Genomic DNA, 25000 nt, shown 5'->3' with positions numbered 1-25000 from the left:
CAGTTCCTTTAAGCACGAGCTTTCCATCACAATGACGATACTTTACAACAAAACGAAACTGAAAAAACAAAAACAACAAAAAATACTCCATAAATTAAACTTTGTAACACGTCAGCGAACATGGAAATTTATCGAGCAAGCACGTGCAGTTATAAAATCTAAATTGTATAAATTCACACAAGATTTTGCCTACCCTTTTTGGTTCAGCGACACATAACTGTTCCACTGCTGCCGCAAATTCATCCCACGAGTCGAAATAGACCATCTTCTGCGCTGTTTCTTTGGCTTCTTGCTCAATTAACTAACATCACGTAAAGGTCGCCATTTTCTTTTATTCTTAAGAATGTACTTTGTATATGACATAGTCAAGTGTCCTCAAGTAAATGAAATATTGAGACTGGAGTGAGCTTCTACAGCGGTGCTTTCATCGCGTTATGTATTGTAAACGTTGTGTCCCCAGTTTGTTCCTTCCTTAGCGACGTTCAAAACTAACAACTTTTCGTCATAAATATTCTCCCAAAAACACCTTAAGGTTTTTAAACGCTTTTTTAGCAATAATTTGTGAGGTTTTCAACATTTTGTGTCGTTTCTGTTGCAATTTTTATAACTCTGAAATATTCAATAATGCCTGCACAGTCTTCTGGGTAAAGAGTGTTCAACAGTCATGTGCCACGCATATGATAAAAATTTCGCCACAAAACAAAAACACAAATGAAATAATGTCGTGATTACCGAAAAACTAAATCATGGCGAGTTGTATGAGAGGATGCTGGGGAATATTTAGCGAAGAACTTAGAAAGTTACGGCGGCCGGCTCATATCAGGGGGAGGTAAGCTTATGTCGTTATTAAGATCACGATGTTTATGTTGCAAAATCGATTTTGTTGTGTCATCGTTTCCTTGACTTTTTGTGTTACAGAACTTACAGACGTGCAAGATACAGCGAAAAGGAGCTAAGTATTGAGGTAAGAAATACAATACGTTGGGCTTTTTTCAATTTAAAATAAGATATATTTTAGCTTACCGTATCGGAGATTTCTGGCATCAGCTAGCGCTGATATTGTTCAAAGAGGTCTTTCCTTACCTGTTGCAATCCTCGTGACTCGAGGCAATTTGCTCAAAGGTATTCCTTTGTTCTTTTGTATTCGATAATTTCACTTTTATATAGAATTATAGCCATATATGCACAGCTAAAGAGACATCTGAACCACTAGTTCCTGCTAGTTTCATGTAGTAATTAGTATAGGGGATTTAAATATACAAGAGGAAATTTATGATTATTTTACTTAGATTTAATTATTAGCCTGGAGGTTTGGGTGGTTCAAAGGAACAGGGACATGATTGGATGTCACTTGAGGTGCACTTTATGTCCCTTTTGAGGGATGTATAATACTATCCACTAGATAAATGGGGATAGCTGAAGAGGGGGGTAAGAGGAGCTGGAAGGGGGGGGGGGGGAGGTGTTACTTGTTTTGATGTGAGCGACATGGCTCTCTTAATCCTGACTCTACTTCTGGAAAAAAATAAAACATTTGAATTGATTCCAGTTTTAAGCTCAGGCTTCTTACCCTTTTGTTTGCACATGTATCTATGAAAGAAATATCATATTGTCACTATTTCCTTTGAAAATGAAACAGATACATGTATACATGTACATTTATAAGGAGACAGGGGATCTAAACTTCCTGTTCCTGTTCCTCCGTTCCTGCCTCTTCCTTTAGCAGTTCCCACCTCGTTGTGCTATTTTGATTCCAAAATATTATTAATACAATGTTGCAAATTTTCCCAATTTCTCCCTTTTCCTGTTGCCGTGGGAATCCCCTTCCCAATCTCTCTTCCCCTCCCCACTCTCTTTCCCATGATTTAAATTAATATTAGAAGGTAAATTATTCGTAAATTGATCATCAAATCATTTCTTTTTTCAGTTTGAAAATCTGATAGATGAGGTATGTGTTTAGTGTTTTTTTTTCTTACATGCATGTATAAGTGTAGTGCTTACATGTATAATAAAATTTTGTTGTGAAGAAAGAACAATCTTGATATTAGCCCAGTTATTAAATGTGTAGATACAGAAACGGCATTAAAAATAATATTGTAATATATTAACATAATAAAGCAACCAGAAATGTGTTGAGATGTGCAGCCGTACGAACAATTTAATCAAGGAATTATAAATTAAAATAGACAAAAGGATCACTCAACCTGATTTGCATGACTGCTTTTCACCTCTGGCTTATAGGTGTGTTTATTGCCTAAAAAGTGTTAGCATAACCACACTGACCATCTATTGGTTATGGCGCAATCTGATTGGCTACACAGGTGCCGTCTATTGATCGTTAGATGGCCTTCGGAGCACGCCCTTAAACAAAACCTTCAATAAATCAATTCTAGGGATATTCTGAGTTTAATAGATCGGTCAGTGGGTTATGCTAACACAATTAGACAGCTCGCTCCCGGTTTCTACCGGCTTTTGATAGTTTGCTTCGCCCCTCGCCAACTATCAGCCGATAGAAACCTTGAACTTGCCATCTTATTAAATTATAAGGCACCCAGTTTTATCTTCTGGGAGCTTTTTGTTAACCTTGTACTGTTAGAGAAAACCTGACCAACAGTTAGTTGAATGTCATGAAAATATTTTTTAATTTATTATTTTTTTCTTTATGTCTTAGGAGGACTTCAATCCCCGTCCCAGGTAATTTAATGATGGAATGTAAAAATCAGACTGGCTTGAAAAATTTTAAACCAGAGATAGATTTAGGTCATAACATTTTCAGATATTGTCCTTGTGGTGCAGGGATATAGCTGAGAAAACAATAACTAAAGCCAGCTCATCAACAAGCCCAGCTGGCTTTTCTGTCCTTGGAAGCTCTAAGCGTTTGCCTAAGTCTTTGTTTTCATGTGACATTTCAGCCGGATTTAATGGAATTAGCTGGCAGCCAGCCCTTAGTGACAACCCTGTTGATGTCCACTTACTATATAAGATTAATAAAATTAAAATGAAAACCAAGTGTGAATGAGTGGTTCCAGATAATATCCACACCCACCCCATCCCATTGGAAATTCTGTGGGGAAGGGGGTCCCATAACGAAGGAGTTGGGAGGAAGGGGGGGGGGTTCAAATCTTTCGTGGTGGGGGTATGAATATTTTCTGGAACAACACATAGAGAGCTTAATTAAAAGTCTTCTGCATTCTTGCTCCAGACGGATTCTAACTGAAACAGAAACAGAGCTGATCTCTCAAAAGAGGTTCAATGAGTTGGTTGAACAACAGAAGAAAGTAGATGCAGAAGTTGATGCCCATTTGTCCCGCCAGGAGGAGGATTTACGCCTTGAAGAAGAGGTGATTAATCTTTAGTTATTGTTTTAAGGGCCCATTACAGTATCTTTTGGGGCCGTTGCTAGGGAAAATTCAATTGGCTGTAACTTGATATATCTTTGATTTTATTTAACCAAATTTAGACAGTAGTTTTAAAGTGCGAGTGCAAGCCAGTTGATAATGTCATCGGGGCACGTCTAATGTCACGTGACCCAGAACAAAAAAGTGAGTTTTACGCAAGAAACTTACGGTCTTATTCATGGTTTGTAGTATCATGTCAATCCTTACGTTGATCTTAAAAAATGTAAGCATGCGTTTTCCGTTAGCACAAAAACTTGAAAAATAAGGACAGAAAATGTGCTCTTTTGACCACGTTTTTGAACACAACTTTAATCTTGTTTTGATTTTCCGAAAACGCATGCTTACGTTTCAAGAAAAATGTATTTTATTTCGATTTACTGCAAAAAACAGAAGGTACGTTTCTTTCCCTCCGAGAAAAACACGCATTTTCATCCGTACCGGAAGTAAAATTTTACGGTGACTGGTTGGTCGAAATCATTGTAATTGACATTGCCGCAGTAAGTTGGCTTTCCCCGCGCTCACGTACGCTTCAAAAACTATAATTTTTTGACACGGCAAACTTTACTTCTTGCTTGTATTCGGACAGCTTTAACAACGTTTACTGTCGGTCAACTAATGTGTACAGGCAATGACAAATGTAAACAAAGTTGGTCGTAAGTATTAAAAAGAGTTTTGTGTGAGTTTCATTATTTTCGGCTTGTAATTTGCGAATTAGCGTAAACGGCGTTATCATGTTTTGAGCAAGAAGGCTACAATTCATAGTTCGGTTGAATAAATAGTTAACGTTTGTAAGCTGAAATGTTTTTATACAGGTGTTTTATATAGTTAAGTCTTAGCAGTTTTGTACCATACTGAATTTGTCCTGTGGTTAGACTGCTGTACGAATCATTTCAGCAATTTCTGCAAGCAATTTACGACAGATAAATCGAGTTCATTCCTATATTTATATATGCGTAAAATTATCTTACCTTCGTTTCGCGGACGAAATGAATCGCTGTTTTCCTATGAGCTTCGTTTAGTTATATTGACACTACTTTAATTTTTGCCAGTAGCTTTCACAGATTTCTTCAGTGAGCTGAAGGGGAAACTGATGAAAATACGGTAGCGCCGCACATTCGCATGTTTTCTAATGCATTGGCACTACTTTTAAAAATATTTTGGCGGTTTCGGATACTTGCTTCGGGCTTTGTATATGTTTTGCAATCATTTAGCATGGCAAACGTTTTTTTTTTAATTTCCATTTACCCAGTCAATCACGAATGCGAGAAAACCGGAAATAAAATTGCACTTGCGTGGCAACCACGTAGCTTGGCAACGAGATACAGTAATGGGCCCTTAAACCCTGAAAATGGAATTCAGTTTCCAAGTTAACAAGCCCTGTTAACTTTTGGATTTAGGGGCCTTGTCCTATCGCAATTTTCAAAGGGTTGCAACTTTCAGGAGGATGAAGGCAAGTGTAGGGATCGCTTCTTTCCAGTAGCTGAAACCTAAATACTAAAAAAAAATTAACTCAGAGACTCAAAGGACAGTGCAGAATGCAATGGAGTATGATGTTTTATGTTTCATGTTTATTTGTTTTTTTTTTACTTTCAATTATATGTTGAACCACTTGTGTTCCCTTCCCGGAGGGTTCCTTATGCTTATCTTTGCAACTGTAACACAATATTTTTGTTTTCCTTGCAAATGCTGTAACATGATACTTTTGTTTTTTACGTGACATCAATGGCAGTTGTTTTGTTTTCAATAATTAAGCCAATTATTTCACTTTAATTTATTTAAGTTGCCGTTTTAACTGCTCGAAAGACGTTTCTCCAAAAGAAAAGAACAAATTAAAAAAAAAAAGTTTTTTTAAAGTGCTGTACAGCTTCGATATTTGTTTCCTTGTTATTAGAAGTTTTGTGCCGAAAGTCACGGTGAAAGTTTTTGCATGCTTAAATACGAAACCGCTGTGAAAGTCTCAAAATCTAGTTTTATTAATTTGCGGTTTTAAAGTGTATATGACATGAAAAATATTTTCTGCTAATTTGAAAGGCCTTTCGAAATACGGAAGAATGGCGTTTTTCTCTTCGAAATATCTTTTTTCTTTTCAGAGATATTGACGTTTTTGTATTATGCAAATTAGATCAGTGATGACGTCACAAGATTTGGCTCTAAAAATGGTAAAATACTGAATAAACAATATCTCTAAAACTATTAAAGCAGTGTTCTTGGAACTTGGCACCACAAATGTGCATTACAAAAGAAACAAAATGTTACTCTTAGGGCTGTTGCCATGACAACAGTTTTGCCGCTGGTGCTGTCTCAATAAAAACTGAAATTCCCAGTTTTTGTCTTAAACCAAGACCCATCTAGCGCAGCCAAACCAATGGTGGGAATTAAGGCAATATGGGAACTATGTCTGTTCTAAGCAGGACCCTTTGTCTCACTTTAGAGGTCAGATATGGGGATATTTGTCTTTTTGACAGAGAGAGACTGGAGCTGAAAGAGTTGCTATGGCAACAATACTAATGGTGTCATTTTGTTCCTTTTGTGATGCACATTTGTGGTGCCAAGTTTTAGGAACACTGCTTCAATAGTTTTAGAGATATTGTTTATTCAGTATTTTACCATTTTCAGAGTCAAATCTTGTGACGTCATCACTTATCTGATTTGCATAATACAAAAACGTCAATATCTCTGAAACGAAAAAAGATATTTCGAAAAGAACAACGCCATTCTACTGTATTTCGAAAGGCCTTTCAAATAAGCAGAAAATATTTTTCATGTCATATACACTTTAACTTGGCGCCACGGAGTCTGCAGGTATCCTACTTCAAACGTGTGATACTTGCAATGTTCCTGAGAACATAACTTAGTCTAATCTGCACATGCGTTTGGCGCAAAGTACTTGGCTATCGAAAGAATAGTACCACAAGGAGAGAAATCAACATATGAAAGTAAGGTAGATCTATATGCTCCACGTTTTACCTGAGGTGTACGGTCATTTGCTTCCCACCCCCACCCCCTCCACAGGAATAATTACTTGATATTTATAATTAATTGACTATTAAAGTTCACACCATAGCGCTTTAGCGCTTTAGCGGACGACAGCCCCAACAAACCATCACAATAGTGCATTCTACACTAAAAATGAAAATACTAACCATGTTAATTTGTCCACTTGTTGTATCTGTTGTTTCCATTGTTTCTCATAACAAGATTTTCCAACAATCAAGAATTTTTTTCGCTTCTATCGGACAGTCACTACTTTACAGGGGCGGCACAGTGGTGACAGCGCTCACCTCCCTCCAATGTGGGCCAGGTTTGATTCCCGCCTGCAGGTGCCATGTGGGTTGAGTTTGTTGTTGGTTCTTGTTCTTGCTCTGAGGGTTTTTCACCAAGTTTTCTGGTTTACCTCCCTCCACAAAAACCAACACTTCTAAATTCCAATTTGATCAGGAACAGTGGATGAAAAGCCACTCTGTGGAAATGCCAAGTGCTTTAAATCATCATCATCATCATCAAGTGACTGTGTAACAGGCTTCCTTTAGCGCTCCCACTATGCCTTTCTCTTACAAGTATAAAGAAAGCAGTGAAACTTTACAGCCTGCTTTTGTAACTTTGTTCAGGATACTGAGTAACCATATCTGTGTTGCTTTGTTTTTAAGGCTTACTATGAAGCCAAGAGAGAGGCAGCCCGGGTTGCTAAACAGGCCAAACAAATGGAGGTAAAAATTTAGTTGATGAATTTGTGAACTCAAACTATTGGTCCACTTTGTTTTAATTTTATTTACTGACACAAGCTCATTAAACAACATGTCACGATTATGATTGTGATAATCAATTTATTAACTTGCATGGCTATTGTGTAAACTCACATCTAGGAGAGTAAAGTGGCTAAAGAAAAAGATAAAAGAATTCGCAGAGGTTTCCTGGAGGATTCATCCTTGTCTTCATGGTTGTCAGACGACGGAATGAGTGTAGATAGGTACTGTAGTATGTATTTAATCATTTAATGGTTGCAATAAGCTTATCTAGTGAATAGTATTCTAAGTGCTCCAATTGACTTCTGTTTGTAAATCACAGTAAGGTGTTGAAGTTAACTCCCAGTATAATTTTTTTACCAATTATAAATGAACATTTACTTGGCTGGATTTCTTTGTTGACTTTGACATGACTGCACACTTCACTGTCAGTGCCTCGCTTCACCCAGTTGTACTTTAATGTCTTATCAGATCTTGTCAGCGTTTTCTTTTTCTGCAGGACATGAAAGGCCATTTTCACTACCAGTCAATGTCCGTTTCTCCAGCACTGAACTTCATGTATTTAGTAATTTTCACTGCGAAACAATCGCACTGGGTTTCTTGACAATTTTATGTTGATTTTGGCTGATCATGTTTGCAGTTTTTCTTCACCAACTGTATTTGAAAAGGAAAACCCTGGTATTATTCTTTTAGTCTGAGATCACTCGGGTTGTCATAGTTCAGAAGTAAAAGTTCTTCTGTCTACACATGATACCAACACTATCTTTTCTCACTTTTTTAGTACCGAACTAGATGTTGAGGACTTTGATGCATTCCTAGAAAGAGTAAAGGCAAGATCTCTTGGTGGCAGCAGTCCTTTTGCCTGTAAGTTGAGACTTGTGTATGACTTTTGAACTCAAAAGGCGCTGTGTGGTTGTCCAGCACAAGTAGATTTTTCCTGCAGGGCAAGTTACAAGTTCATTTTTAATTGTCCGATGGGCAAGAGCCTTGGCAAATGGTCTGCACACTAACTTTTAAAATATGTTAACTAATGGAGCTTTTCATTTGTCAGAACTGGCCAGCGCGTCGGGTGGTTTTGAATGTGAAATGGGCCTTTTCCACCAGATTTTCCCATAAATCCAACATGACAATGTAAAAGTATTTAAGGATGGGACACACTATGTTGCCATGTTGCCTTGTGTGACATGGTGTGTTTTTGTGAATCTTTGTCACTGCAACAGAATTTTGCCGCTGTGATCAGTTGCGCAAATTCAAACCAGTTTGAATTTGTGCGACTGATCGCAGTGACAAAATGAGTGAAAGCAGCGTTGTTGCAGAGTGTGCACACTTCTGCGACTAGTCGCTGCGACAAAATATAAATTAACCAATAAGAGAGAGTGTCATGTATTTTTGCCATATTGAATTGGAAAACTAGGCACATTCCCACTCTTTAAAATTTGCTGTGTGCAAGGAAAAAGCACCTTGTTACAGCGACTTGTTTTGAAGTAGTACACACGGAGCAACTTGTCGCAGAGACCTGTCACTGCAACTTGTAGCCTTGTGTGTCCTGACCTTTATACCTTGACTGATTTGACAGGACAAATCTGACTAACAACGGAATTCCATTCTTGAATATACTGGTCTCGCTGGCCACTTCTGAAAAATGGAAAGAATGCAAGTGCCCTGGGCAAGCAAAATTTGAGAGCTGCCTATTCAAAGGGCAAGCTCGAATTCAAGGTTGTCAAGAGTGAGCTCACTTTCTTATCATGCTCTATTTTGATTGACAGCTCCAACTGCAACAGTACCAAATGGTAACGTGCCATGGGAGGATGCCTTAGCACAAGGCGTGGAGGCTACAAAAATAGCAGGGAAGTCACTTGATGCCCTGCATGGATTTTCATCATCTGTTGATCTTGTTTCAGTTAGCGAGAGATAGTAGTAAAGAAAAATTTTGTAGAACTGACATTTTGACTTCGTAAGGCCTGGTTCATACTAGTGACAAAATGACATAATGGCAAGGTCACGCAAATGCAAAACACATCACATTGATGTTCTATGTCACAAGTGTGAACAACATAACATAACGACATAGTTGGAACATAATGACATAAGCATAACAACTTGAGAAAAGAACTGAACTTTTCTTTATGTCGTTATGTCACTAGTTTGAACCAGGCCTAAGAAACATAAAGACTTGCTGGACATCAGCAGTAAATATTTACAAATTAAAAATAACTCTGAAAATAATTTAATTAAGAGAAATGAACCAGTCTGTTTTATTATGGATTACACAAAACAAATTCTAGAAGTGTGTGTATTATATGCAGTTCCGTAATTTTATTATTAGGAAACTTTCTAAAAGTATGTAGATATGAAATGACATAGATTGAAATAATTCTGTACTCTAATGTATTTATGACTGATAAATAAATTGTACCGTATCTTCTCAAATTATAGCCGGGCAATTAATTTCATAATATTTCTTTGCCCCAAAAGTTAATAAAGCTTTAGGTTGGGGGGGGGGGGGGGTCATAATTTCCTTTCCTGCATGCAAAATTCTAAATTGACAAAAAGGGGGTAAGGGGAGGGGGGTTGTCAGAGGGTGGGGGCGATTATTTCAGCAAGTAAATTATCAGTAAGTAACTATGAAATTATTCATGAAGGTGGCTGATTAATCGAGGGACAGCTATTATTTGAGAGAATATTGTATAATGTGTGTATTATTTTAAGATGTTAATGACCTCATAGTTGTTACAAGTGTATTATAATAATTTAATATCTAAATTTGGATTACAAGAATTTTCCAAATGAGACCCTTAAATATTTTAATCTTTAATAACAACTATCAGATACCTCTTTTCTTTATTTTTTCTTTACTTAGCTTCTTTTCCTTAAATTTCTCAATTTTGCATATTTTCTTAGCAATTAATTTTAAAAAGTCTATTTCACAATGCACTCTATTGATAAAAAGCTGACTTGGTTAACGACTTGGTTAACAAGTAACTTTTTTTATTTCAGTGAAATTTTCTTTCAAAAAAATTTCTTTTATGTGTTATTTCTAATAAAAAGATCGAAAACATACAAACACATTGGCTAGTGCAACAGAGGTCTTAGATTGAGTTCGAGAGATCTCATAAGTTTTTTGAAACCTAACCTGACTTTATAACAGTATTTTCGAGCTCTCTCAAATTCACTCATGATGTGTAGCTCTGTAAGACTATATGCCTGTTTTCTATACCTTATTATAAAATTAATTTACAATATTTGAATATAACAGAACAGGATATGTTCTTGCTTAACTAATTTAGTGAGTAAGTTAACTTAAAAAAACTCCCTCTGATAAAGCGGTCAAACTTTAAAATTATAACTGGAAAAGATGGTTTTCAAAAGACGATTGCTAAAAGTAAATTGATAACTGACATACTGTATAGTTTTCTTTGAACTGATTGCCAAGAAACATCATTAAGAAACAAAACCCAGCTTTTTTATAGAATATATTTTTAAAAAATTGCATATTACACAAGTTGTAGTCTTCAGTGTCACTTGAGACTTTCCAGGAGAACTTCACTGATAGAGTGAAATTCTGGTATCTCAAACCTCCAGACCAAGGAAAAATCAAATTGGTTCAAGGAATGGGGGGGGGGGGGGGATAAATATTTGCAGTGTTTGATTTATTGAGGCAAATCCAAGGCAAACAACGTTTGGTTTAAGTTTGGGAATCTAGGCGAAGTTTTCGTTTTAAAAAGTGTTTTAGGAACACCGGTTGTTTTAGAAAGTGGTTTAGGAAAATCGTCCGAATTCAGGTTTATTTGTCTGAGTCTTGCCTGAGTCATGACGTCACTCGTGCTTCCCTATTAAAGGTTTGAGAAGTTAGAATTCCACTGTATTAGTAATTAAATTCTACTGTAAGTAAACATAATACAAAAATTAGGGAAAGATTTCATTAAAAAATAACAACGAACGAAATAGTTGTAATTGTTGTGTTTGTTTTATAGGCAAGGTCTTTTTTCTTCAAAGTGATTCTGATGCACAGTTCATTAATAATTCATTTGCAATAGTTGCAATACAACAAGAATAACTTAAAGAATGCTTCAGAGGCAACCTACAGGACTGCAATGTTTTTTTTGCAAGTTGCACTTGGGAGTTAATTTATCGACTTAATAATTATTCTTGGTTTTCATGTTACGCTGTAAGCTGTCTTGTTTGAAAAAAGGCCTTTCCTTTCCATTTTTAGCAGATTGAACATTTCAGATATAACAAGTGGTGTTTATGTGAAAGTGTACTAGATCTTAAGCCAAGGATAGCCGCTGTTGTAAACAGAATTGCGTTCCAGATGGTTTCTCTGACATCACGGCGGCCATATTTGTGTCCCTCGGAAGGACACAGTTATGGTTTCTCCATACTAAGCTTTATAAATTTGCGTGGAAAGGTTCGGAAAATAACTTGCGAATGGTACACCGCACAGACCCGAAACTTGGAGAAATTGTTTATCTATTTATCATCTATAATATTTAAAATTCATAGCTTCTGTAGTTGAATGGTTTCGAATTTATTTTTTGATTGTGTGACAGTGAAAACCAGCAACATGTTTGATCACCTGATGCAAGTCTGGCTGCAAGTTCACTTAGCTTGCAACCTTTTCTTGTGACTTCATCAAGTGCCTCAATGTCAGTAAGCTGATTAGCCTTGACTGACTTTTAAAAGAAGCATACAGTCATGAAGAAACCTACAAAATGTACATGTGACTTCGGTCGGACAGTTGCTACTCCAAGCACAGACTTGGTTGTAATAAATGTTGGTTTGACTGTGACATTGGCCTTCAGTTACTCAACACGGAAACGTCAAATCAGGTTTTCTTTTGTTACTGAAGTTGTTGTAGGGTTTGTACTGATGTTTGAGCTGCAGAGACAAGCAAAAACGAACAATACATATTACTATACAAAAAAGTTGAGAAAAAGTGCAGAAGTTTAGAGAATAATAATTATATTGACAAAAAATCTTGTTAAACACCAAACTAATTTTATAGCAGATGTACATTGATATTCTGCATGACTAATTATAAGCAAGATAATTCTTGAATTCATACTACCGGTAGTACTGAAAGGTTTAAATTTTCATGCTGGTACGTTGTGTAGCAGTTTTTTGTTATAATAATTGGACAAAAATGTTTTTTAAAGTGACAAATTCAAATTCGCAGTAGTAGTTGAATTTTAAAAAAAACATTTTTCTCCAATTATAATTCTTGAATAATTTGTATTCTTGGAGTTTTCTCATCCACAATTAATTACAGTGAAACCTCGATTTAACAAACAGCCAAGGGACTGGGGAAATTTGTTCGTTATATCGAGGGTTCGTTATATCGAAAACCTCGATATAACGAATTTGCGAAAAAAACAACCAAAATGTTCGTTATATCGAGGTATAGTTAATAATTGTTTTTAACGCTGTGACGTTGCACTACCCAGTATTTAATGATCTGAACTGTCTGAGCGCCTGTCAAAAATTACATTTGTGCTTTAACGTTTAATTTCCACGTTGGTATGGGCATATGTCTTTGAAGTTGCTTTCCTGTTAGGATTAAAGTATTTTCATCCTTGTTGGTCTGTTTTACATTCATGTTTTGTCGCGTGTTAACTAAAATTCGTTATATCGAGGTACATTTTACGTTTGAGCTCCCGGATTGTGTTCGTTAAAACGAGGATTTCGTTATATGGAGGTTCGTTATATCGAGGTACTGCTCCATACATTTTACTGTAACTTTGGCCGGGCTGAAGAAAATCGTTCGTTATACCGAGGTCTTCGTTATATAGAGGTTCGTTAAATCGAGGTTCCACTGTACCTGGTAATATTTTCTGGTTCCTGTAGTTTCTGATCGGTCTGCTGCCCTTGTTTGGCTTCAAATACCCTGATTTGCACCTTCAACTCTACACAAGCTTCTCTCTCGTCATGAATACTGCGGCACAGTTCTGTGTTCTTGCGCTGTAAAAAAAGTCCAACAGTCACAGGTTAACAAATATTGGTCAAAGGGAAGTTGCCTTCTAGTGCATATTATTTTTGTTTATTTTGTTTACTGGTTCTAGACTACAAGAACATGTACTTGTAGTTTCTCATTTTTTGCACGGGGTCAGTCAAGTGGGCGATCAATATGCAAGCGTTGAGAAAATTACTTAGTTTTCATCAAGCACGCTTGCTTGCTTGACTCACAGACCCCGAGAAAAATAAGCTATACTCTAGGACTGCTAGTACTAATTAAAACTACAACCATCGTCAAAAGTGTTGGCACGATTACCAACTATTAATTCCTTCTCTCCCCCCCTCGCCTTCTCGATGTTGAGCTCCCAAACATTATTGCACAGACAATCCTTCGTGACAATGGGTTCAACATTGAAAGGGGGGAGGGGGACCTCTTAAAATGTTTGTATGCACCATTGAGAAAGTTTAAGCGTCAAGTATCTGCATTTTTATCTTCTTGGCATGAGCGTTCCAACTACTTCTGTCTAGGGTTGTAGAATTGAAAGAACAAGAAGTACAGATTCATTTGAGGCAGCCCCAAAATAAAAATAAATGGGATTTTATTGAAATACCTCCAGTTCTTTATTCTGTTCAATTAGCTCTTGAAAAATTTTCTCAAGTTGGGCCTCGTCAGTCTGAGTTTATGAAGTAAAGGAAATTGCAGTGTAATAACTAGGTAATTGTCAGATGGGGTTGCATTGTAGTTCTCATCATAATGCCGCCTGGTAAGCTCAGTTGGTAGAGCGCCGGACTGCTGTGCGGGAGGTCGTGGTTTTCAACCCCAGATCTAACCAACACTCAGGGTCTTGAATAACTGAGGAGAATGGTAAGGCATTCTAGTCTTCTTGGAAAAGGACGATAAACCACAGGTCCTGTCTCCTGTATCGTCAGTCTTATAGCAGGAGACTTTGAAGGACCCACACACTATTCGCAAAGAGTAGGGCACGAATCTCCCAGTGTTGTGGTCTGGCCTTTGTGTGTAATAAATTGCAGTATGTGTACAGCACATTTGGACATATACATGGAAAATGCGCTATATTAAATATAAATGCATTATTGTTTTCACACTATCAGTGATGTAGCTAAGAAAACACAAAGCCGGCTTGTCAACAAGCCCAGCAGGCTTTTCTCGTCTTGGCAGCTCTATAAGTTACCTAGTAAGTCTTTCCTAGTAAGTTCTCTTTCACAGGGTGTTCATTAGGCATCGGAGATCGGAGAATTCTCCTTCTACTACGTAGAATTCTCCGGCTACTGAAATTTCAAAGGCCTCTACCTACACTGTATTTTCTTATTAAGATGTGGGAACCTTTAAAAATCATTCTCCGGTTACTTTACACTATTCTCCTGCTATTACAATTCTTAATGAAAACCCTGCTTTCAGCCGGTGAAATTAGCCGGCAGTCAGCCCTTAGCAATAATCCTAAATTATTATCATCATAAATTCAAAAATATAGAAGGTTTAACAATTTCCCATAAACCATAACAAAAGGATACAACTTCACTGTCAGATGAATCTGATTCTGAACTATGATCTGAATCAGCATCTTTCTCCTTTGCAGCCACAAGAGCAGCAATTTCTTCCTGTCAAGTTATATAAAGTAATGATCTAAATTATGTGATAGCTTAGTACATGTATTTATAAAGCAATATATCTGTTTAAGGTGGCTGAACACAGACTGTTTCTGCACGCTATCTGGAATCGAGTCCGAGCGCAAGTGCTCAAAGTTTTGGGACCAACAAAATTTAAATGCTGCATGTACGGAGTTGATCAAAAAGCTGCGATTGCACGTTTTATTGTCTTTTCAGAAAGGCACGATTTCTAGCAAACCAGACATTAGAATTTTAAGAAATTTTGCAAAGTTGTACTTTAGACAGCAAGAAATTAAAACTGCTGATTACAAAAATCTGAAATTTAACAAAGGAATTTTTAAATATTGTAGGACATTACGTGAAAACATAATGCTGTGAAAAATACCAACTGAGCTATGAAACCATGTGATGTCCCTCATGAAGGAGATGTTAGTCCATCACAGGTTACTTTTTGTCAGGTGGCAGTAGTTTGACAGTAACCTTATGAGGAGAGGGGGAGGCGCAGTGGCCTAATGATTAGCGCACCGGACTCCAGATCAAGCTGTCTGGGTTCAAGCCCTGGCCAGGGTCATTGTGTTGTGTTCTTGGGCAAGACACTTTAATCTCACAGTGCCTCTCTCTACCCAGGTGTATAAATGGTTACTGGCAAAATAATGCTGGGAGGTACCCTGCAATGGACTAGCATCCCATTCAGGGGGGAAGGTAGAAATATTCCTAGTCGCTTGATGCTACAGAAACCGGGATAAGCTCCGGCAGTATGGGTCACATGGCTTGAGGCTTCCCTTTTTTTATGAGGAGAGACTCGGGACAAAGTAGGCATTCTTTTCTGATATCAGGCTGGAGCCCCCAGCTGGAGCTTATCCCAGTTCTCATAGCATGAAGTGACTAGGAGTAAGAAGCACCATGGGAGTATTGAGTACAAACACAGTGAGCCTAGCCAGGGCTTAAACTTTGAGTGCCGATAGGGCCACTAGCGACCAACGAAATAAGTAAGATTGACAGTTTTCAGTCCATTTAGGTTTATGGTTTTGTGTCCAAAACGTTTAAAATTGCTTAAAGTTAAGGATCAAAACCAATCAATCAAAATATCACAAAATTTCCCTTGAGGTCGACAACTTCCTCAACTTTGTTTACTTAATAGGTTTTCAAATTTTGCTGTACAACTATTGTTTTGTATTCTTCAGTGTTATTGGTGAACTCATTTACAAAAAAAGTTGGCATCCTTTTTTCTCAATTAACTTTTTAATTCATGGTTAATTTTGTTCTGAATGGCCCAGATTAAGTAGCTTTACCATAAGTGCAAGGATACAAATATGAAGTAACATTAACTAAAGATCTTACATTAAGTCTTTCAATTTCCTTCTTCTCGAGTTCCATACGTTTTCTCAGCTCATTTCCAATGGAGGTCAACTCCTACAGAAAAATGTAAAATAAAAATGTAATATAAAATTCCATTTCATTGCAGAAACTGAACAAAAAATCACACCACACTGATTGTGTTGCTCCAGAAAACATCCATACTCACCCTCATCCCTTTGGAAATTTCAGATCAGTCTCATACTGTTTCTTTTAGACGTTTTTACCCTTGAAGCCACCCTCCCCGTCAATTACTCCCTGAGGGGTGGGTAAGGATATTTCTGAAATTCTTAAAATGCTAGAAAAAATAAAAAGTTTTTTTTAAAAGGGAGAAGGAGAGGGGAAAGAGAACAGCAGAATTTTGGGTAAAAGAAATATAAACAAAATAGAGAGAAGAATGGAGGCGACAAACCACACTTAAGGAGGAGGGGAAAAGTATTAAGCTGGAAAATATTATTACGTTATTACGCGTAATAAGCAAAAAAAATGAAAATAACGATCCTAAAGCACGCAGCATATGAGAAAAAATATATAAATAATAAAAAATTAAACATGCCTCTTGTTCAAGTAAAAGTTCAGCTTCAGAAGCTTCTAAAAGTGTGATTACCCCTGAAAAAAAAAAAAAAAAAAAGAACAACCTTGGCTTAGATTTAACCCAATGATGATTGACTGTTTTAGATCTTACATATTCTTTTAGCTTAAATTATTTCACAAACAATATTGCCAAATATATTGCATTATTGACTGTTGGCTGACAGTCTGCCACCCAGGGGGAGTACTTGCAGTATACATGACGGGGGGGGGGGGGGGTCCGACGGAGCTTCATATAGAGAACCCAAAAAAATACATGAGCCTGAAATTTTACACCCAAAAAAATACCTGGCATCAAAATTTTTTTACCCCAAAAAGTACAAGACCTAGCACCTCGTTACTGATTTATTCAATTGAACAGACTTTAAGACCTAAAAAAATACATGACAGATCTCTTGACCCAAAAAAATACCGAGGGTGTAAATTTTCAACCCAAAAAAATATGTCGGACCTCCCCGTCATGTATACTGCAAGTACCCCCCTGGGGTCTGCCAACATGTTTATGTTGACGTGTGCAAATTGTGTCGGCCAACAGTCAGTTGACAAACAACCGACTGTTGGCTGAAAGTCATCTGACAGGTTATTCTGGGAGCTGTTCTTCACTAACACCATAATAATTAACTTAACTTAAGTATTTACCGGGGTACACGTTTTACTTCTGTCAACTGATGCTATGTACATTTGCTATATATGTTAGAGTATAAATATTGTTTTTGGTTTGAAAAATTACAGATTGAACCAGTTTTGAGGTTTTATCCTTTCAAGATGACAGAAGGCTTTTTACACAGTTGGTGGTTGATTGATTACAGTGTGTGGCAATTGACAGGTCACATTACATTTTATGCCTATTTTATACCAGAACTTCTTTATTTATTATACTATGTACCGTAATGATTCGATTTAATGCCCGGGGCGCTTATTTACTTTTGGCACTTCAAGGGAGGGCGCTTATTGGAAGGAGGGCGCTAAATCGAATCATTAGGGTACTCAATATTTGATAGTCCCTACCATCCTCTTCATCTTTTTCAACAGAATGTTCTTTCTTCAGAGCTCCTTGTGTCTTCTGTTGTTCTTCTGACGGTGTTGACTGTGAAACTTTCTTCTTGGCAGTTCGGAGCTAAAAGAGAAAAAAACATTCTGTTAGTAGAAATTCAGTTGTGTTCTGTTCAAAAATCTGGTAAAATACATGTCAATAAACAAATTAAAGAAATTAAAGAGACCTTAAAAAAGCTTGTGAGAATTTTCCTGTACCTTTCTTTTCAGCAGTGTCACCTTTCTTTGAACTTCCCAAAGCATTTCATCTTGACCATCATACTAAAACAAAAACAAACAGTAACAAAATACAGTTGAACCTCTCTAATACGGCCACCGAAGGGACAGAGTAAAGTGTCCATATTATAGAGGTCACCACTATGACGTCCATCGTCACTTTTGACTTTATTGACAGCTCATAGTATTTGTTTAGTAACTCTAAATGTTCTACAACGCAATGCTGCAGGTAAAAAAATTTACACTAAGCACAAATCCACTCGAAATGTTCTACAACACAATGCTGCAGGTAAAAAAATTGCACTAAGCACAAATCCAAAAAAGGTCGTTGATGAAAAAACCATTACGTTTGTTGTTTTTGTAACTACATTAAGAACACAAAATATCATCGCCACATCAACAGAGTGTCTGTAATAAAGAGGTTAGAAGTATAATTTCTATATGAATTTGTTCCCTCTGGCAGAGGTTTAGTGTCCGTTGTCCGTATTAGAGAGGGTCCGTATTATAGAGGTTTTTTGTAAAGAAAATATACGAGAATTTTGTTGGGACATCGGAGATTCTCTGTAAGAGAGAGGCGGCCGTATTAGAGAGGTGTCTATACGGAGAGGTTCGACTGTAGTTATTATTTATCAATGACAAAACTGAGTCGACATACATTTCTAACCTTTAAAGGTAATCAGTTGTTCATTCGCATTCCACTTTGAAAATGACTTGTTACTTAGCATTGTAATTTCCAGGGCCAACAACAATTATTTCAGATAATAAAGGATAAAGATAGGTTAAGTACAGAGTTAGTTAATACTTCAGTTTTAATTTAAACCCACATCCAACTGAATTGGCCTGAAGATAGGTGAAATTTCCTTGTTCTTTCTGCATTTTGACCAATTGTATAACCTATTCATCTACAGTCAACTCTCGCCTTGCGAACACCCCCCTATTGCGGACACTCGCTATTACGGACAAAATCCAGATGCCTGGAGAAAAAGGTTTGACTGGAAATGACTCCCGCTATTACAAACTCTCGCTATATCGAACACTAAACGGCACCCTGAGCGTGTCCACTATAATGAGAGTTGACTGTATAACTTAACTGTAAAAGACAACATTTTGGTACAATTTAATGAACGCAATACGTAAAACGTCTTACTTGTGTGTTGTCCACGTGCATGTTGAGGTCTTCATGGAGTTGAGAAAGAACTGCCTCTTGCTTGGCCAATGCTGAAGCAATTGCACTGTAAAGTGTACATGATGACTGGATCAGAGGAACTTATAGAGTACAAACTAGCCACCACACCTCCCACTGTGACACACGCTGTGTGTAGGGGGGGGGGGGCTTATATACCCAGCCTTTATCTCTGTGACACACACTGTGGGGGGAGGGGGGCTCATATACCCAGCCTTTATTTCTGTGACACACACTGTGGGGGGAGGGGGGCTCATATACCCAGCCTTTATTTCTGTGACACACACTGTGGGGGGGGGCTCATATACCCAGCCTTTATTTCTGTGACACACACTGTGGGGGGGGGCTCATATACCCAGCCTTTATTTCTGTGACACACACTGTGGGGGGGGGGGCTCATATACCCAGCCTTTATTTCTGTGACACACACTGTGGGGGGGGGGCTCATATACCCAGCCTTTCTGTGACACACACTGTGGGGGGAGGGGGGCTCATATACCCAGCCTTTATTTCTGTGACACACACTGTGGGGGGGGCTTATATACCCAGCCTTTATTTTTGTGACACACACTGTGGGGGGGGGGGGCTCATATACCCAACCTTTATTTCTGTGACACACACTGTGGGGGGGGGGGGCTTATATACCCAGCCTTTATTTCTGTGACACATACTGTGGGGGGGGGGGGCTCATATACCCAACCTTTATTTCTGTGACACACACTGTGGGGGGGGGGGCTTATATACCCAGCCTTTATTTCTGTGACACACACTGTGGGGGGGGGGGGCTCATATACCCAACCTTTATTTCTGTGACACACACTGTGGGGGGGGCTCATATACCCAGCCTTTATTTCTGTGACACACACTGTGGGGGGGGGGCTCATATACCCAGCCTTTATTTCTGTGACACACACTGTGGGGGGGGCTCATATACCCAGCCTTTATTTCTGTGACACACACTGTGGGGGGGGGGGCTCATATACCCAGCCTTTATTTCTGTGACACACACTGTGGGGGGGGGGGCTCATATACCCAGCCTTTATTTCTGTGACACACACTGTGGGGGGGGGGGCTCATATACCCAACCTTTATTTCTGTGACACACACTGTGGGGGGAGGGGGGCTCATATACCCAGCCTTTATTTCTGTGACACACACTGTGGGGGGAGGGGGGCTCATATACCCAACCTTTATTTCTGTGACACACACTGTGGGGGGAGGGGGGCTCATATACCCAACCTTTATTTCTTTGACACACACTGTGGGGGGGGCTCATATACCCAGCCTTTATTTCTGTGACACACACTGTGGGGGGGGGCTCATATACCCAACCTTTATTTCTGTGACACACACTGTGGGGGGGGGGGGAGGGGGGCTCATATACCCAACCTTTATTTCTGTGACACACACTGTGGGGGGGGGGCTCATATACCCAATCTTTATTTCTGTGACACACACTGTGGGGGGGGGCTCATATACCCAACCTTTATTTCTGTGACACACACTGTGGGGGGGGCTCATATACCCAGCCTTTATTTCTGTGACACACACTGTGGGGGGGCTCATATACCCAGCCTTTATTTCTGTGACACACACTGTGGGGGGGGGGGCTCATATACCCAACCTTTATTTCTGTGACACACACTGTGGGGGGGGGGGCTTATATACCCAACCTTTATTTCTGTGACACACACTGTGGGGGGGGGCTCATATACCCAGCCTTTATTTCTGTGACACACACTGTGGGGGGGGGCTCATATACCCAGCCTTTATTTCTGTGACACACACTGTGGGGGGGGGCTCATATACCCAGCCTTTATTTCTGTGACACACACTGTGGGGGGGGGGCTCATATACCCAGCCTTTATTTCTGTGACACACACTGTGGGGGGGGGGGCTCATATACCCAACCTTTATTTCTGTGACACACACTGTGGGGGGGGCTCATATACCCAACCTTTATTTTTGTGACACACACTGTGGGGGGGGGGGCTCATATACCCAGCCTTTATTTCTGTGACACACACTGTGGGGGGGGGGCTCATATACCCAGCCTTTATTTCTGTGACACACACTGTGGGGGGGGGGGGCTCATATACCCAACCTTTATTTCTGTGACACACACTGTGGGGGGGGGCTCATATACCCAACCTTTATTTCTGTGACATACACTGTGTGGGGGGGGGGGGCTCATATACCCAGCCTTTATTTCTGTGACACTCTGTGGGGGGGGAATGGGGGCTCATATACCCAGCTTTTATTTGAGCACACAGGGCTTTCAAATAAAACAAGATTTGAAGTAGATCACTGCCCTGCTGCTTGATCCCCCCAAAACCAAGGAAAAATGATAAATTAAATTGAATCTGTTACATATAAACTTGGGTGGAAAGAGGTACTGTGAGAGTTAAAGTGCCAAAAACCCTACGCTAAAAAAATCTCTGTATTTTTCTGAGTAAAACGGTAAAAAAAAAAAAATTGTCTTAGCATGGAACCCTGATTTTCTATGCGCCATCAAATTTGGTAATTTTCATTGCACAACCACACAAAAGGAGACTGGAAGCTAGTGGGGTCAAACCAGTATGTACCAACCACAACAGTCCAGTAGCGACTCCAATTGATCACTCTCTCCTCCGCAGAGGCTCCTTTCGTGGGGGAGGGCAAAAACACAAAAAATGAAAATTCCTTCAGACTACGCGCGCTTACTTTTCACCTCTCCCTATTTCCCAGCCCGTACGAAACACGAAAGAGACCTCTGCAGAGGAGAAAGAATTGATCTGGAGTCTAGCATGCTAACTAGTAAGCTTTTATGCCTCCTGAAAATGAACATTAAATTTATTCTTTCTTACTCAGGACTGCTGGGTAAATCCTCCTCATCCTCGTCCATCCCTAAAGACATCGTCATTGGTCCACTGTACCTATATAATAACAAATATTACTAGAAACTCATCTGGAAATCCATGAATCTGATTAGCTCTCCAACATCAAATTTCTCCTCAAGTTGTCAATTACTTATTGCAGAGAAAAGGTTATGAAAGGGAAATTGCTTTGATCCTTTTAAAAATTCTCCCAATAAATACTATAAGAAAATGTATGGAGATCATTCAGGAGAGTTTGCATGTGGATATTGGAGAAAAAAGATCAGATATCTTTAAGTTTGTCTTGCATGGCATTAGCTCTTAAAATAAACTCACTTTGTGATTTTTGTATCAGGGAAGAGCTCATTGATGTAGTTCAGAAAGATGAACAGTATGCCATGTCCAACATTCATTGTTGGACTGAGAACTATTCCAATGTTTTGTAAATTCATTCTGTTTGATGAATACTAGGGAGTAAAGCACACAGGTAAAAGGGTTAGTAAATATATAACAGAAAGCCATATTAATAATTAATTTTTTGAAATTTGAGAAGTTTACATTCCTCATAATACTGCCAGTAACAAATACAGTAGTCAGATTAGTTAGAATCGATTTTCCTAGCAAGTGCCTTCATTGGTTCATACCTAAGGGGGGACTCCCATATGAAAGAGACAGGGATTCTCATCATCTCGCTTAGGGGTGAAAATTTCAGAGTTTGGTCTCTCTTAGGGTGTTTTCCGGGCAAAACGCCCGGGGGGGGGGGGGTACTTGACATAATTTCGGGTAGGGAGGTGCGGCTAAACCCTGACCCTCTTTAAGACACGAACCTTTAATTTTCCTACCCTGTTTAAGACAGAATGCCAATTTTTGATACCCCGTATAAGACATAAACAAGTACTCCACTGGCTTGTTGTGATCGTGAATTAAGCTAAGTATCAATGCCGAAATCAACATGAGTCAGTAATACGGAAGAATTTGTGAAAATTCGGTTTGTTACACCTCTACCTAGGCATATAAGCTAAGCCTATCCTGTTTGACTTTGGTCCATGCAAAGATACCCTGTTCAAGACAAAAAAGCCTGAAAACCATACCCTATCGGGCCGCACGTCCCCGTTAAGCCCTAATAAGGGAGTGCCCCCCCCCCCCGGGGCAAAACGCTGGTAATTTTAACCATCAAGGTCTTGTTTAGGGTTGCTCGCAAAAAAATATAGAACTACCGGTATATCAGTTTTAAAATGTTTTAAAATGGTATCTTTTAGGGTTCAAAAATCGTGAGTAATGCCCAGACCGGTCACTTTTAGAGGTTGCATTCAAAATTTCCGACGATTATCCCTGTCTGTTTGATATGGGAGTCCTCCCCCAGGGTTCATACATTAATTATGTCATGTACATCCCATAACTTAACATGAATCAAATTTTGAGCTGCAGTATAGAATTAAACTAATTCAATACAATAAAAAATAATTATAAATAAATAAAAACTAAATAAATCACTTTATTTCAGTGTCAAAGACAGTATTAAAGATGATTTCCAGTCCGTACTGCGCAGACTCAGGTTTGTTTTCATTTTTGTTTTGAATTCGTTGAAACGTTACACTTCGGTGATAGCGTACATGAAGTTTTTTAGTTCGCCATTACCGATTGTTTCGTTCAAGAATTCACGATGAGCTAAAACGTCTGTTTGAAATACCGTCGAGCTTCTTTTACTCATTATTATTGTTTTGCAAGGATATCTGGCATTAATAATGAAGAAAAAGGTAAGTTTTGTCCCGGAATTTTTATTTTTGCTAGTAAACATTCTTCTGTTTGTGAGACTCACAAACATTGCAGGAGGAGATTGCGCAGTACAGACTGGAAATCATCTTTAATTGCCACTGCTCTACATCTGCCAATTGTATGGACTTCAAATTCAATTAAAAAATACATAATCATCAAACCTTTTCTATAACATGTGACATGTGCGTGAAGAGCCACGCTAATAGTGTTCTGTTACAAGACGGCAGTTCAGCCAGCAGTAATTTCGCTTTTTCAAGTTGGTCTTTTCTGTCCTGAATACCTACAATGTTAAACAAAAACATGCAGGTTACTTACAATCAACTCTCACCTTGCAGACACCCCGCTGTTACAGACATAATCATTACGAAGTCAACATAATACAGATCCCCAGTGAAAGCTATAGAGGTTGGACTGGAAATGACTCCCGCTATTACGGACTCTCGCTATTACGGAATTACGGACACTTTTGTGGTACCAACTTAACAGTTTGTTTTGACTTTCGATAAAGCGGACACTATGAACTTCTCGCATAACATTATTACGTAAGATTTCAGTCAGTTGTTCATTATTTGTCAAAACAATTGTCAATTCCTTCAGTAACGGTACAAAAGACTTTGCCTTTTCACTTCAGTTTGGCATTTTCCCTCCAGGCTCTTTAGGAAACATCAAGCCCGCATCCTCCATTCCCAACAACTACTTAGCAGTTTCACCACTGTTGATAAGCTTGTCTTAGTCTATATTATTTAACAAATTATAAGGTCACTTTTTTCCTCACACCCTGCTATTACGGACTCTCGCTATAACAGACACTAAACGATGCCCCGAGCGTGTCCACTATAACACAAGTTGACTGTAGTAGAAATTAAAATAATTAATACAGTTCTTACCAGACAGTTCGTTAAACTTTGGAGCTAGTGCCACAGTGAGGATGTTCTCTGGTAATTCTCTGAGATACAGTTTAACAAGACTTGCTACAGCCTCAGCTTCATATTCATGAAGATCCACTGACTTTCCTGGCATGTACAAACAAAGGAAAAACACTATTTAACAGGCATGTATCATCATGTAGTCAATCTTCCATTTTAATTATGGGCTCATACAACCCTTCTTATTGACTGGCATTCATTATATCTCAGTATTATAATTGATGTCATTGTGTCAACTAATGACAGAAAGTCAATCAGATGTTAGATGAATAAACCTGAAACTGATTATTAGTGGAAACTCACTCGTGTTCTATTGAAAATCCAT

The 25000-nt window shown here is 38.6% G+C and overlaps 3 protein-coding genes across 4 annotated transcripts in view; 1 reads left to right on the top strand and 2 right to left on the bottom strand.

The window, feature by feature from the left end:
- Positions 1-361, bottom strand: part of LOC144666171 (signal recognition particle 9 kDa protein-like) — a 1304-nt gene extending 943 nt beyond the window's left edge. The window contains exons 1-2 of the mRNA XM_078527538.1: positions 194-361; positions 1-58 (exon numbers count right to left, since the gene is read on the bottom strand). The exon at positions 1-58 is cut by the window's left edge and continues 11 nt beyond it. Coding sequence (XP_078383664.1) covers positions 1-58; positions 194-265 — 130 coding nt within the window. The 5' untranslated portion in view covers positions 266-361. The remainder of the gene's footprint in view (positions 59-193) is intronic.
- A 291-nt stretch (positions 362-652) lies between these two features.
- Positions 653-9637, top strand: LOC144666152 (uncharacterized). The gene is made up of 9 exons (XM_078527516.1): positions 653-829; positions 919-964; positions 1925-1945; positions 2669-2691; positions 3200-3338; positions 7043-7102; positions 7259-7362; positions 7920-8002; positions 8905-9637. The coding sequence occupies exons 1-9, from the start codon at positions 747-749 to the stop codon at positions 9051-9053; spliced, it is 708 nt and encodes a 235-aa protein (XP_078383642.1). The 5' UTR covers positions 653-746; the 3' UTR covers positions 9054-9637.
- Positions 9638-11817: 2180 nt separating this feature from the next.
- Positions 11818-25000, bottom strand: part of LOC144666126 (ralA-binding protein 1-A-like) — an 18124-nt gene continuing 4941 nt past the window's right edge. For both annotated transcript variants that reach the window (XM_078527482.1, XM_078527483.1), the window contains exons 5-17: positions 24637-24762; positions 23911-24029; positions 22310-22440; positions 21965-22033; positions 19083-19167; positions 17918-17980; positions 17675-17783; positions 16632-16684; positions 16061-16132; positions 14624-14710; positions 13702-13764; positions 12957-13096; positions 11818-12016 (exon numbers count right to left, since the gene is read on the bottom strand). In XM_078527482.1, coding sequence (XP_078383608.1) covers positions 11959-12016; positions 12957-13096; positions 13702-13764; positions 14624-14710; positions 16061-16132; positions 16632-16684; positions 17675-17783; positions 17918-17980; positions 19083-19167; positions 21965-22033; positions 22310-22440; positions 23911-24029; positions 24637-24762 — 1175 coding nt within the window. In that variant the 3' untranslated portion in view covers positions 11818-11958. The remainder of the gene's footprint in view (positions 12017-12956; positions 13097-13701; positions 13765-14623; positions 14711-16060; positions 16133-16631; positions 16685-17674; positions 17784-17917; positions 17981-19082; positions 19168-21964; positions 22034-22309; positions 22441-23910; positions 24030-24636; positions 24763-25000) is intronic.

The sequence above is a fragment of the Oculina patagonica genome, chromosome 9, assembly GCF_052425735.1.
Source record: "Oculina patagonica isolate OP01 chromosome 9, crgOcupat, whole genome shotgun sequence".
Classification (NCBI taxonomy): Eukaryota; Metazoa; Cnidaria; class Anthozoa; order Scleractinia; family Oculinidae; genus Oculina; species Oculina patagonica.
This window is presented reverse-complemented; position numbering and strand designations above follow the sequence as displayed.